Source organism: Rhodamnia argentea, chromosome 5 (assembly GCF_020921035.1).
Source record: "Rhodamnia argentea isolate NSW1041297 chromosome 5, ASM2092103v1, whole genome shotgun sequence".
Lineage (NCBI taxonomy): Eukaryota > Viridiplantae > Streptophyta > Magnoliopsida > Myrtales > Myrtaceae > Rhodamnia > Rhodamnia argentea.
Window position 1 is genome coordinate 7,276,389 of NC_063154.1, and position 14,705 is coordinate 7,291,093.

At 40.4% G+C, this 14,705-nt stretch overlaps 1 protein-coding gene across 1 annotated transcript; it reads right to left on the reverse strand.

Annotated features, from left to right (window-relative positions):
- Nucleotides 1-1,994: 1,994 nt before the first annotated feature.
- On the reverse strand, nucleotides 1,995-3,030 carry LOC115754250 (LOB domain-containing protein 42). Its single transcript, XM_030693217.2, has 2 exons — nucleotides 2,778-3,030; nucleotides 1,995-2,680 (listed from the first exon to the last, which is right to left on the reverse strand). The coding sequence occupies exons 1-2, from the start codon at nucleotides 2,965-2,967 to the stop codon at nucleotides 2,121-2,123; spliced, it is 750 nt and encodes a 249-aa protein (XP_030549077.1). The 5' UTR covers nucleotides 2,968-3,030; the 3' UTR covers nucleotides 1,995-2,120.
- Nucleotides 3,031-14,705: the final 11,675 nt, after the last annotated feature.

The following is a 14,705-nucleotide window of genomic DNA, read 5'->3' on the forward strand; positions in this document are numbered from 1 at the left end:
ACGGTCGGAGAATGGAAATGACGCCGCGCCGGTGAAAAAACAATAAGCAAAGAAATTTTTTATAATTTCGAACATTGTTGATGCATAATACGAAAAAGTTACTGCTTTAAATAAAAATTGACAAATTTTTTATGCAGATATTGGAACAGCTGCTCCTAACATGATTTTATCGTCAAGAAGTCCCAAACCCTCGACAATTTGACCAAATAAAGTTTTGAACAATCCAAACGTCCCAATTTAATCAAGAAGTCCCCGGCTTCTATCGGTTTAAATTGAAGAACCGTTAGCGATAGTCTTATAAAATCTCATACATGAAAAAAAAAATTATAAGATATTTCTATGATAAATTATTACCCCGCCCTCTAATCTCCATCCTTTGGTTCGCGGTTGGCAAAAAGATCGTACATCTACTTCTTTATTGATTGAAAATGTCAACTGACAGTACAATGACAATATAAACCGTACATATTAGGGGAACAAACGTGGATATAGTGTTAGCCGTTTTATTTCCTCTCAAAAATTTGCAATTTGATCTTTGTGTTTTAGACTTGGACCCAATGCACTCTAATCATAAAAAATGATAGTCAGTCCTCTGTGTACCATTTGAATTGATTATGATCCTTTCATTTGCTCACTCTAATTGCTATGTACAATCATTTATGTGCCTAAGCAAGCTGCACATTACTAAAGACGGATCAACTGTATAAAACTTGTGAGATCCATAGAAATTGTTTTATTTTCAAAGGATTGGACTTTGTTCATATATGAGAGGAATGTGGAGCTTGTAGGTCGTTTCATATACTTGATCGGTTCACGAGACTTGCGGGATATTTCATGAGTGTCTAGATAATTGGAACACTGCTTGTGCCTCAAGATTATTACCAAAAGAAGAAGAAGAAAAGTCACATATATAAACATAAAAATTATTGTGAGATTCATTCATTGAAGAATTTGTAACCCACAACATGCATTTATTCTTGCAGTCACTCAAAGGCTCTTGTACTAGCAAAGCCCAATTTGATATGCAGCTTTTCTTACTAAAATAAGACCGAGAGTTGGGTGATTCCCTAATCAAATATCTAAGTGGATCCACCCACCCATCAACTCATTGGCAAGATTTTCCTCAACACAACATAAATGATCGATGCATATGCACTTGATACAACTAGACGAAAGCTTCATTTAAACATCTTGCCTTGAAATAAAGCAATCCGCCAGCGCACAAACCATACCAAAAACGGAACATGTTTAAAGAGAGCCCTTTTATTTAGGTGCTTCTTAGCTAAGACTTCACTCCATTCCCAAATCTAGCTTTCTTAAGTGGCCCCTCACCTCTTTAATTTGCCAACTTTGATTAAATCCTCAACTCAACCCATCAAACAACTTCGCAACCTCTCAACTAGGCCGCGTCGGCATTGTCTTCGCCACATTTACTTTTCCCAACTTCCTGCCAGTAAGATCAGATGCGCAGGAAAAGAGGGAATTAACTTTTATATGCGAAGGAGTGGGGGAAAGGGAGGCGGTTGGAATATCTCGAGCCCCAATGGCCGTGCATGGAAAGCAGGTGTCCACCCACATGCATGGCCGACGGGCCAACCCCTCTCTACGTGGAGAATCTTCACTGCCGCGCAGAGACAGCCACCAACCAATAATTCACCATTGACCCTCGATCCAAGTTTCAACTCTGCCACTGTTCTGAGATTCGCGAGTCACTTGCTCTAAGTCCGGCCATTAAAGAGCGCCGTCTCAGGGCAAACTAGAGAGAGAGAGAGAGAGAGAGAGAGAGAGAGAGAGAGAGAGAGAGTCGAAACAGTATTATGAGAAAGACCATCGTCTCTGTGAACCGTTCAAAAGCATGATTACATATATCTGTCTCTGCTCTCTGTGTATAGGTCTCGCGCGCGCGCAGTATTTACACACCCAGCACAGTGAAACCACACTTTTAAAGGAAGCTTAAATGAGGGAAAAATAAAAATGAAAAAGAAAGGGAAGTGAATTGAGCATTAAAACCTCAACTGCGCTGCTTCAAATCAGCTGATGACGACGATCATGTCAATTTTAATCCTCAACAAAAACCCCTCTTCCTGTATCTCTCCGTCTCTTTTCCTGGCAACTCTCATTCACAAGTGATGACCGTGATCAGCCTCGGATTTGCATGAGACGCTCTGTTGTTGACTCTGAGCCACACCCAGAGTGAGCTCCAACCCGATCCCATCATCATCACTTTCACGACCTTCGAACGCCAAGCTCCGGCTTGGCTGGGACCGGTCCTCGGGTTCAGCCTCCACGGTCTCCACGGAGAACCCGCTGTCGTCCTCTGGCGACGTCGCGTAGCTTGCCTCCGGATAAAGCCAGCTGTCCGGCTTCAGGTTGACGCCGAGCCTGGGGCGCTTGAACCGGGGCCGGGCCCGGACCCCGACCCCGTGGAGGTGTTGCGAGCCCCCCTCCTTGGGGAAGTGGCGGATGTCGTAGGGCTTGAGGGCAGGTAAGGGCTGAGACGCGGCGGGGGTCGAACCCGAATCCAGCGAAGGGTGTCGCATGATGTGGGGGGAGCCCTTGAGGACGGCGTCGACTGCGGCTTGGCAGTGGCCCCAGTTACCGGACCAGAGCAGCCCGACCGACCCGTATATGGGGTTGATGATCCGACCGCAGGCCTCGTAGAGCAGCGACCTGAAAATGGCTGCTCGCTCCCCAAAGAAAAAGAAGAAAGAGAGAAAGTCAAGAAATATCACTTCGTGTTTTTTTTTTTGGGTCAAATCTGACGAAGAGGGAAGTACCGGGGCGGAGGGGGGGAGGGCCGGCATTGATGAGGTTGATGAGGCCGGCACGGCCGTAGAACTTGGCGAGGAAGACGGTGGCGTTGGCCTGGGCGTCGGCGGACTTGATCCATTGTAGGCAGGGCCTTATGACGCAGTCGTCGCTGCAGCCCTTGCGGAGGACTCTGCAACCGTTGCAGCTCATTCTCATGGCCGACGTACACACACACACACAGAGATAGAGATAGAGATAGAGTGAGAGTGCACGTACGGAGTTGAAGAGCGAGGGGGGTATTTATGAGAGAAATGAACAGAAGGGTTTGAGAGAGAAGGAGTGGGCAGTTGGCCCTGGCGGTTTAGCTTTGGTTTTACTTTATTCACTAAGTGTTGGAGGGAATCAAAAGGACTTGAAAAAGCCTTAAATCCGGGAGTCTGTTTCTTTTTGCCCTAAGAAAAATTTGTTTCGTGTTTGGGTGAATTGTGGGAGTTCCTCTCTTTGAGAAACGTTCCAAATCCGGACAACATGCCCCTTTTTTTGGAAGGAAGCCTTGCTTGGCATGCGCTCGTGTGGAAGAAGAGAGATTGTTGGATGGGCCTCTTAAATGTTCGGATGCATATCCATATTTCAACCGTATGAAGTTTCCCATTGAACACTATTAACAGCAATAATCATAATCTCTCTATCGAGATTACTGAATTTTCTACGGGTCCTCCTCTCTAAAAATTATGTCACTGTATGCAACTATAGAATTAATAGCCCATTTCAATAAAAACTCCATGCTTCCTTGCTTGCTCGCTCAGTGTACTCAATCCCATTAAGGTGGACGCCGCCATGAATCGACCACCATCAGCGTACTCTCCCTCTCTCTCGCAGTCGACATTGCTCAAGCTCGATGAGAGACATTGATCCAGCCGAGGAAGAGCTCTGTTGAATCATTGAGGATGGGCGCCAATCTTACAATCCGTGCCTCTTATATTTAACTGTCAATCTGGTTTAGTTCATCACTATCGCGGACAAGAAGAGAGAATACTAGTCACTTTAAACCTTTTGGAAACTCATCGGTTAATCTAATGTGCCAGTAAAGTTGAAGACAGACTAACACAACGTTCAAATGATTGAGGGTTTGGGGTTTTGTTTTGTAACAATGAGTTCTAACTTTGATGCACACATATATTCAACTTCTAGTGAAGGTTGTGTGCACCTAATACAAAGACCCGTTTGCATCTTAATCTTTGAATCTGGTGAACCTTGAATCGAATTCTATTATGACCTATAGATTCAGGCATGTTTATGTATATATGCAGTTGGTGGGAAGCATTATTGTCTCTATCAAGTCCAGGCTACGGTACAACAGACGTGTGAAACTTCCTTGCAAATTAATAGTACATAACTCTATTTAGTCGACCATATAAAATAAAGAAAGTAATGCTAGATTTATTAAGATTGATCTACAACATTGGTTTACCTAGTGATGTGGTTGAATGCACATGCGAAAAATTAAACGAGTGGGCCACTTTCACTTCCGCCACATCTCCTAGTGAACCAATTCTGTAAGCTAGTATTTACAATTTGGACCAAAAAAAAAAAAAGCTATTATTTACAACAGGTAAAGGTGTAATTTCAATATAATTATTAGCATGATTTAATTGCTTACTTTTAGGTACTATTATGTAAATCTTCACAATTTTGTAAACCATATTTCATCCTGTATTGATTGTCTTAGATGCAAATCACTTCAATTAACTTTTAATTTGTAATACGATATTATTTCAAACATACCAAATTGATAATGTAATAGCTTAATATTGTGTTAATCCAATCGCATGTTGTATGATTAGCTCTACACCACAAATATATAATACATAAACTATTAAATAAAAAATAATATTCCATATATGAGATTATTGTATTCTTGATAATAAATATAGATTATTAAACTCACAATTGGCTATTATACATTATTATTGTAATCCTCGTAATTTTGTTTCACGGGATATTTGAAATCATTTTTTATATTACTCCCTTGATATATATGATATTCACAAAGCCGAACAATGTAAAAGATATCATGTTAATTAATCCAATTAAATGTGGTAATAATTGTTACAGACCTATCACATTACGATTCTATTCAATTACTGCAGCCGAACGGGCTGTTAGTATTTCTCAAAGGAACGCCTACCTTGACTCAATTTCAAGGATACGTGCCGAAGAGATGAGATCCTCAATTGTTTTTGATACTATATCTAGATGACCTTATTCATGGGACTTCGAAACTTTCAAAAAACGCATTTGTTGGAGGTATAAAACGCGATACGGTGGCTCGCTTATACGATCGCCCATATTCGTGGCGGATCGGTGGCAAGTGGAGATTTCGCTCCATCACTTTGCACGCACGGTCGCGACGTTGTTCTTGCCATGTGATTACATTCCAGTCTCCAAAGAGAGAGGATGAGCTCCAAAATCTTTTCAGCGGCCATGATGAATCCTTTGGTCAAGTGGAATGGCATACATGAAGATGACAAGGTAATATCTCTTGAAATAAATAAGAGCTTACTATTTGGATTGTCCCACATTGGTTGTGAAAGATGCTTGCGGTCAGTTTATAATTATGAGAGAAAGCATCATCTTCTAAGCTAGCTTTAGGGATGAGAGAACCTCAAGACCACCGCACACGCTCGCTTTTAATCTCAAAACCACCTTTTGCCTTTTCCTTTTTCTCTTTCCTTCTGCTACTATGGGCGCCATTTGGGATTTTGAGCGCCTGCGGTTTTCTGTACCCAAGTAGAATGGAGCAATACGAGACTCGGCAACCATGCTCATTCTCTTCTTTCAACTTCATTTGTTTTGTGGTAAGAAATGGAAGTTTTCCATTTGAAGGGATATTCCTCTTCTTCTGTAGCTGGCTAGAGCGGCTGGAATGGAAAAGAACCCAGGAAGGAGGATGATCATCTCATCTTTGCCGCATTCAATGCAGATGAGCCACGGGATGAGATTGATATTATACTCTTCCTGGTTCATCGAGTACTGTTGTCTTAGTGTAACATCAGAAAACATCCTTAGTTCTAGGTACTTACTATACACTTCATTAATTGTTTGTCCCCCACCTCTCGTTACTCATTCCTTAAGCCAACCACATCTTATCTAAATTGGGGAAGGTGGTCAAAACGCAGGGCGATTGCGTTTTCTGATGTTTTAGGACAGCTCAGCTCGTCCTTTTTCGACATTGGTGAAGTCATCCCAAGGAAATTGCCACGAAATGTCTTCTGCACTGAGTTGCCTTTAGTACTTACTCTTGCTTGTCCATAGTGGCAATTAATTAGAAAAAGTCGAAGAATCGGGAAAATTACCAAAAAAAAAAAACTTTAACTTACTGCTGCTACCAATTCAATCCTAAATTTTTTAATTTGATCAATTTAATCCAAATTTTTTTGACAACAAGTGTAGCTTTTTTGGTCAATTTTGGTTCGTAATGACCGAAGTGGACATTGGTCGCCTTAGGTAGTATGGTCGGTGTTGACGAGAAAAATAATTTGTAATTTTTTTTAAAATTTTTTCCTTTTCTTTTTTCTTATTTCCTTCGCGGGTCCACTGCGTTGGCAGTGGCTAGCGGAGGTCACGACCATAGGCAAGGGCTGAGATGCCCTTAGCCGGCTAGATAGAGCGATGGCGTTGCGGCCCTCACCAAATCTGGTCGAGGACTTGCGGATCCTCGTTGTGGCCGGCAAGGGGGTTGTGACCCTCTCGTGGACCGATGAGGATCGGCGTCGTCCCTCAATCAAAATAAAAAAATAAAATAAAAGAAAGGATGAAAGAGAAAAGAAAAATGAACAAATTATAAAAAATTATAAATTATAAAAATTATTTATGTTAATGCCGGTCGTTCCACGTAAGACGACCATTGTCCACATTAACAATTTTTTGCCACAATTGGCCGAAAAAACTATATAAGCAAATTGTCAAAAAAAATTAGGATTAAAATTGCTAAATTGAAAGACTTAGAATTTTTTTTTTAATCTTCGAAAGATTTAGAATTGAATTGGCATCCATAAAACAAATTTTGGACTGTTTTGGTAATTATCACCCAAAGAAACATAGACATAGCAAGCACTATATGCTTCCTTTAATACCTAGATCTTGATTTCCATGGTGGTATATATTCTCAAGGTTCAAGTCACCACTTGCATTTTACCTAATCGTTGCATCCAGCACCCAAAAAAAAAAATGATGTTCAAGACGAATTAACTTCGACCTACCAAAATCGATATGGTTGTAAACTTTCCCTTTTGGGCCATCGTAAGTTGATGAAAGAGTACCTTATTCGGGCCAAGAAAACACAATATACGTTCACGACCCAATTGATATCGCACGGTGCTAATCAAGTTGTAGTAAAGCCAATGGGAATATATTTTGCTAACTTATGCAATTAGTCAAAGGGGGAAAATCGTGAAACACGCTGGAATCCTAGAGTGGTCTGCCCCTTAATGATGAACAGTTTCCATCAAGAACTTAGTTTTCCTGAAACCTGATCTCGTAAATGGCATTAGTCCCGCATGAATTTGAACTTCCCCAAAAGTAAGCAGACAAAAAATTGCCAAAACTATCTAGTAAAGCGTGATAAGGTTGGGTGCAATTAGATGTTTAAGCTTATAATTATACATTTTGCTAGTGGGCCACATACTCATAGCCAAAACCCGTATAATAGATACTTGATTTATAAGTTTTACTATAATTTTAAGGAAGCTGCATGCTGCATCTTGCCTCATTTACAAAAAGATCGACTGATCGTGTGTTTGTTTGAGTCAAAAAATTTCGTGAATTAGTTTTTTAGACTTTCATGCGTGTAGTTTTGCCGAAAATAATCGACCAATGGGAAATCATACCGTCAAAGAAAATATGTATGCTTAAAATTAGGAAAATGGATTCCCAACCTGAAAAGACGACATATCCTTGAACAGACGCACCCTAAGCTTAGAGGCGGATGCTTAAGTTTTGGGTTTGATTTTGGGGGTCAGGATGTGGCAAGAAATTTAGGACTTGGGCAGGGCGTTTTCTGAAAAGCAAATGGCTGTTTGTAAAGGAGGTAAGATGTGAAGACGCAAAATAATCTCCGAGACAAAACTCAAGATAGTAATTGGTTTTTCTAAAAGTTGAGGTGAATAAGTAGTGATGAGATGAAATGTGGGGATGGTTTGAGAAAATGTACCAAAAAAGTCATAAATTAATTGTACTTATACCAATTTAGTCCTAAAATATTTTAATTGTGTCAATCAAATTCTATACCTTTTGACGATTTGCCAATGTAGTCCATATAGTAAATTTTGGCTGAAAATCGCTAACATAAACACCAGCTATCCCATGTGGCACGGCCGGCATTATCCTAATTTCTCTTATTTTTCTTATTTTTTTCTTTTTCGTATTTTCTTTTTTATTTGCACTCCTTTCTTTGTTTTTCCAACTATGGCCGGCGAGGTTGCCGACCTACCCTCAGCCAAATCCGGGAGAGGGCCATGATGCCATTGCCTCTGTTTGACGAAGGCCAGCCAGCCCAGGATTGTAAAAAAAAAAAAAAGAACATAAAAGAGAAAAAAAAATGTAAATTTTGCTCGCATCAGCCCTAGTCTTGTCACGTTGGACGGCTGGTGTCCATATCAGCGATTTATGACCAAAATTTGCCGGATGGACTACATTGATAACTCATCCAAAGGTTTAAGACCTAATTGGTATAATTGAAAAGTTTATGATTGAATTAGCATGTGTGCAATAAATTTAAGATTTTTCTGATACTTTTACCGTTAATATGTGGTGTTATCCCAACTTTTCTATCTATTATATAACTAAGGAAAAACACCCGTTTGTCTTACTGTCGTGTTTCCTATTATAATCCTTACCGACGTATTTTCCTAAATGTGAATCAAATAGGAAAAACGGTAAAATGGACCAAAGAATAAGAACAAAACGGTCAAACGGAAGATACCGGGTTCTCGTCCTGTCTACTTCCTGGACCTTTCCAGGGACCGTCACTCGGCCTAGGACTTTCATCAACTAGCCCACCCCACTCCCGCCTAAAATTTCAATTATTTCGCGAAAAATGAGTGATTTAAAAGGTATTTTGTTAAAAATAATTACATGTGTGGTTGGAAATAATTACTTAATAAAAAATAATTTCATTACCGACGACAACTTGTGTCTATACATTTGCGCCGACGATTAAAATGTTTTTCATTCATTCATTTTTTAAAACGATAGAAGCGATAATCTTTTAGAAAATATATTTTCCAAATTACTCATTTTTCGTGAAACAGACCGAGCTTTGATTTCCTTTGCAGCTCCTCCGAAACACTTGTGAAAGGGACGCCTGTTCACAACCGCCACGAGCACGGTGTTGCTCGCTCTGGTTGCGCCTCACACACCCCCTAAGGCTTACATGGACCATGAGGAACTAGGAGGCATCTTTGATTCCTAACGTCCCCATCCTCGCTTCGATACCATTGTAAGGTAGCTTCCACCCGAGCTGGTTGTCAGCACGAGGCGCCTAGTTGGTTTGAGGTTCGGCAAGAGTTCTCTACCAGCATGACAATCTATTCATGGGTGTTATGCGATCAGAGATGATATCCGACACCCAACATATACAAGCTTCTGTTAATAGTACCGCGTTCTAAAGAAAAAAAATATGCTGATTCGAAATGTATAGTCGAAGATTTTAGGATTCGGTTCGGGTTTATTAACTTCTCGTAGAAGATGGCAAATGAGCAATGTTTATTGTATGTGAGCGAGCTCGGCACCACTCGGGCTGCTACTAAACACTACCACAACCGCAATACGGTCGTGTACGCCGGCTATGGTCCGCCTCAATAAGACATTGCATGGCCACATGAGGTGTCGCAATGGCTCTATTTGCAGTAAATACACGACACGATCATTACTTTTCGGTAAAATAACACAAATGATCCCTTAATTTTGACCCAATGTGTAATGTAGTTCATGAATTTTTAATTTAACCAATATAGTCCATGAACATTAATCCAATATACAATGTGGTCCCGAAACTTTTAACTTGACCAATGTGGTCCCGAAAATTAATTCCTAAGCTTGAATCAATGGAATGACTATATTGAACATCTTCATACAGTTCACAGACTAAATTGTACATATTCCAAAAGTTCATAAACTATATTGATCAAATTAAAAGTCCATAGATCACATTGCACATTGAGTTAAAATTCATGGAGCATATTAGTCAAATTAAAAGTTCATGATAGTTCAAAGATTAAAATAAACATGTTCCAAAAGTTTCAAGACTATATCGGTCAAATTAAAAGTCCATGAACCACTTTACATGTTGAATTAAAATTCAAGAATTACGTTGCATATTGGATCAAAGTTCAAAAACCATTTGTGTCATTATCCCTTATTTTTCTCTCGTAACATGGCTACAAATAAGCGAATTTGTTGCTCTTCATATAACTCTGTGAATTGAGATGAAAGGATTGTTCATGGCATTCAAACCCGATATTGTTTTGGCACGGAACACCAGAGGCGGGCATTCTCTGGTTCAGTGAAGTACGGATGAGTTCGAGCCACCGCGAGACCCGATGCAAATCTAAACCGGGAGTGAAGTGTGAGACAGGGGCATCGTATCGGTGAGTTAACTTTTCCTTGTCTTATTCCCCAAAAGCTAGCGCACAAGGAGTCAAAACCCGATTCCAATTCCAAATCGCTACTCGACAAGACCGTTTCAGCCCTCCGCCGCATCATCCGCGGACCTATCTCGCATCGATTTTCACCCCCCCGGGCTCTCGATTAGTAAAAAGCCCCGAAACGATCAAATTCCAATGAGTGCGAGACTCGTTACTCGTCAAAGTGTACAGACGAAGACAAGACAACAAACGTTGCCGTGAATTCGATGATGAATGCCTAAGCCCTCTTCCTATCCCAGGCGGAATTCCAACCTAGGGCTCTTGCAAAACCCTAATAAGCTAAACCCCACTCGGAGCCTCCGATGATGACGACGACCCATTAAACAAAGTCTTCAAGGGTGAAAACGAGGAAACCATTGTCAAAAAAAGATGAGACTTTCTTGTCGAGCCGAACCAACCAAACTGAGTTACGATTAGTTTAGTATAATCGTCGTTATTACACCCTCTTCACAACTGTTCGAAAATACTATAGCGGGACCTCTGTCAAAACGCCTTGCACGACGTCATATAGAGAGTACTTCCTAAATGGAAAGGAAAATGCTTGAATATTCACTCTCTTCTTTAATTTTTTCCTTTTTTCCATGGTCATGAATCGGCATTTCGATTTCTTAAATTGTGCTTCATCTTCCACCCGTACCGCGAAGAGGACAACACGTAGGTCAAGCTTGAAGAAGCAAGCAAAAGATGCCATCCCCATTTTTTTTTCAACTACTGTACGCTTGTGCTGTCCTGTCGAATCTCTGTCACTGTTTCAAGACAACAGTAGGACGAATCTCAGCTTTTATGTGTTTCGCCCAACTTGCTTCTCTCTCTTGAAAAAGCTAGGGAGATGTTCCTCAAATTTACCATGCTTCCAACAACCGGTCGTCCAAACAGCGTATGGTTCGCTTGCTGCTTGAGAGGAAAAAAAGGTACGTACGTGAAACAGACCGCTCCATGTTTCGTGGGCTTGGATAGTGAGCATATGTTCCGGACGTCGCAGGAACTTAAAGCCAGAGGCACACGAGAGACTTCAATCATCTTTCACATGGAATCGATGCAGAGGCCAAAGGGTTTAGAACAACAGACCGGACGAGAGAGTATAGATGCCATTTTTTTGCCACTGTTTGTTTCAACACAAGTTTCAATGCTTAATGAACTCCTACTCAATCTCCTTCTTCAGATATGAAGCTAATGTTGCAATGAACTAATGAATTCAGAATGAACTGAAGCAAGCAGCAAGAGAAGGGAAATGTCCAGTAACTCACGCGGAGAGAGAATCAAACATTTCAAATGTTACATCACTGTGGAAAAAAGAATGAAGGGAAAAAGAAATAAGTCCTTTGCTCCTTTACATATACGTGGATCTCCATTCAAATGAGAAACCCCAACGACATGCCGAAATACCCCCGGTTTTCCCCTCAAGAATCCGCAAGGAGTTGTCCGCCGAATTGACGAGAAAATCGCGGGTATTTCGAATACAAGAAAAAGGTTGCGAAAACTTTTGACTTGACAACGAGAAAACAACGAACCACAGGGAGAAAAAAATAAAGAGAGAAAGACCTCATCTGAGGGATCAATCAATTGTGGAGAGGATCGGGGCCGCTCGGCACGGCTCGGTTGTTGTCTTCGAATGCTTGTCTGGTGCTATTGTCAACAGCATGACTAGAAGTGGAAGGTCTCCCATTGAAACCAGTATCCGAGTGCAACGGGATCTCTTCTTTGCCTGTGGTGGGGGCGGCGTTGGCCAAGTACGCTGGCTTCACTTCTGCATGGTCGTCCGATGACGGTGACGATGACAATGTCCGTGTCGCTGCAGCTCTGCAATATTCCCGGCAAGCCCAGAGTTGAAACGATGAGAAGAGCACAAATAGAAGCAGAGAAGCGTGCTTGAATCTCCAGGGGCCGACTAAAGGCATAGCTGAAAATGTGAAAAGAGTTCTCAGCATAAGAAAGTTGTGGAGGGGCTCTCTCTCTCTCTCTCTCTCTTTCTCTCTCAGTGATTTGGTAGTTGAATATTCCGGTTTCTTTGCGGAGACTTGACTTTTAACTCGTCTCTTTTTGACTATTTAGCATTTTGACTTATGTAATGGACGGTTCCGTTTTCTCTCCATTGAATCCGGGTGATATTGTCGGATCTAGTTTGATCTCTATGCTAAATCTAAATATTGTATCTAACATGTTAAATATGTGCACGTCCATATGCAAATAGGAAATACTATCGGGGACGACACAATCTCAATCGTAGATTCACACATCATCACCGTGTATTTTGCATAAAATATTTATTGATTGGGAGATCGTGTAGTTAGAAATAATCGACGATCTTGTCAAACCAGCAGTTTTCTATGTAAGCATCTTCACTTTCTCTCTTTATGACCATCGAAAGTAATGTGGTCCGTAGATTTTACATTTTTTTTTTTTTTTCAGGCGAAAGAGGGGATAGCTAACATGTAATAGTAAACAAGAGTAGAAGTTAGACGACCGTGGTTCCAGGAGGCATGCCCCAGCAAAATCAGAAGGCAAAAAGTCCAGTCAAAGGGTTAGGGCACAACATCAAGCCCCACTGATCTTAGCTTTTGCCTATGGCAGCTAGGTTCTTTACAAAGAATAAAAAAAAATTAGTGCTCGATCTTCGCCTCCTCGGATTCCGCCAGAAGTTTCCTGCATTCAAAATTGGCTGCCGTGAGAAATTGTCCCTATTCGACTTTATTAAACGGTTTGAATGACAGGTAGAGCATCCAGCAGTTCAACACGTAATTCCGTCACGTCTCCGTGTCCGAGACTCGAGCAAGAAGGCATCGGTTCTTCCAATCTTTCACGTAAAGCCCCTTGCTCCGGTCACCCATAAGGATGAGTATGATTTCAACGTAGAAATAGAAATCGGATCGGCGGATACCTATCATTTCAGGTTTCAGATTATGCATGATAAGTTTCAAGTTCTAACAATTGGAGAATAGGTTTCGATAGATACGTGAAGCCCATGAGTGTGTTTTTCTTCTTTTACGTGTTTGTGCAATCCTGCGATTTTTCTTGATATTCAATAATGAGTGCATTATCTGAAATCACTAATTTAAACTTTCATTTCTAGCGATATTTATGATTGAGACTTTTACTTTGTTAATATTTTATATTTTTTATGTGTCTAAATAGGAATTGTAATTAGTGAACTGTAGTAGCAAATGATAATTATAGGGCTGATGATTTATTGCAATCGTATAATTAAAATTATACGTGGAACTTGAGAAGACCAATGGATCGCGAAACCTATGATCGGGCAATTTTTAGATTCGGGTTCCACATTTCGGGGTATGCATGATAGATTTCAAATTTCGGGTTTCAAAAATTAAAGAACTAGTTTCAATCGATAGATTCTAGATTTCAACTAAAATCTGTACCTTCCAAATTCGAGCCCAATCAGGATCCGTCTCTGCGTTTTTCCTGCGGCAATCTCACATGTTGAGACAAAAATCTCCATCCGAGGAGTTGTTCCAGCAAAAATACAGGAGAAGCCAAAATACTATGTGGAATAGAGTCAGGAAAGCAAGTAAGAAATGCTTGCAAAGTTCCAATTTTCCCTTCCAATCCAAAAGTCCTTAGCACAGAGATTTTCCTCCTCTCTCCTAAAGGGTCCCCCTGTGGACGACTGTGGTGGGCCAAGACTAGTCCGTTTGAATTTTCGAGCTAATATCACGAAAAACTCCAAACTAATAAAACTATGACAAATTTACTCAAAATTATTTTTTTTGCTACCAAAAACCCTAAACCAATATACTTTTGACAAATATATCCCAAACTAGTACACCCGTGATAAATTTACCCTCCGTTAATTTTTGTTAAATTTGATCGTTAAATTGCTGATTTGGATTACAAGTGGAAATTGCCGAATTCACATGATTAGGGTTTTTACCCTATATTTGTCACGGATGTATCAATTTGAGATTTTTCTTGATATTAATCCAATTTAATGGAAACTAATATGAGCTAAATTTGTCACATGTGTACTAATTTGAAATTTTTTATGGTCGAAAAAATAATTTAGGTTAAATTTGTCAGAAATATACTAGTTCTGGATTTTTTTTTGGTAAAAAAAAATAATTTGGGATAAATTGGTCACAAGTATACCAATTTGAGATTTTTCGTAGTATTAATCATTGATTTTTCAAGGTTTCAAGTCTACCCCGACAGGTCATAAAACATGTTGAAGCTATCCAATGGCCCTTCTTACATTCCTCCTCAGTCGAGAATCTCAGAATGTCCATACACAAA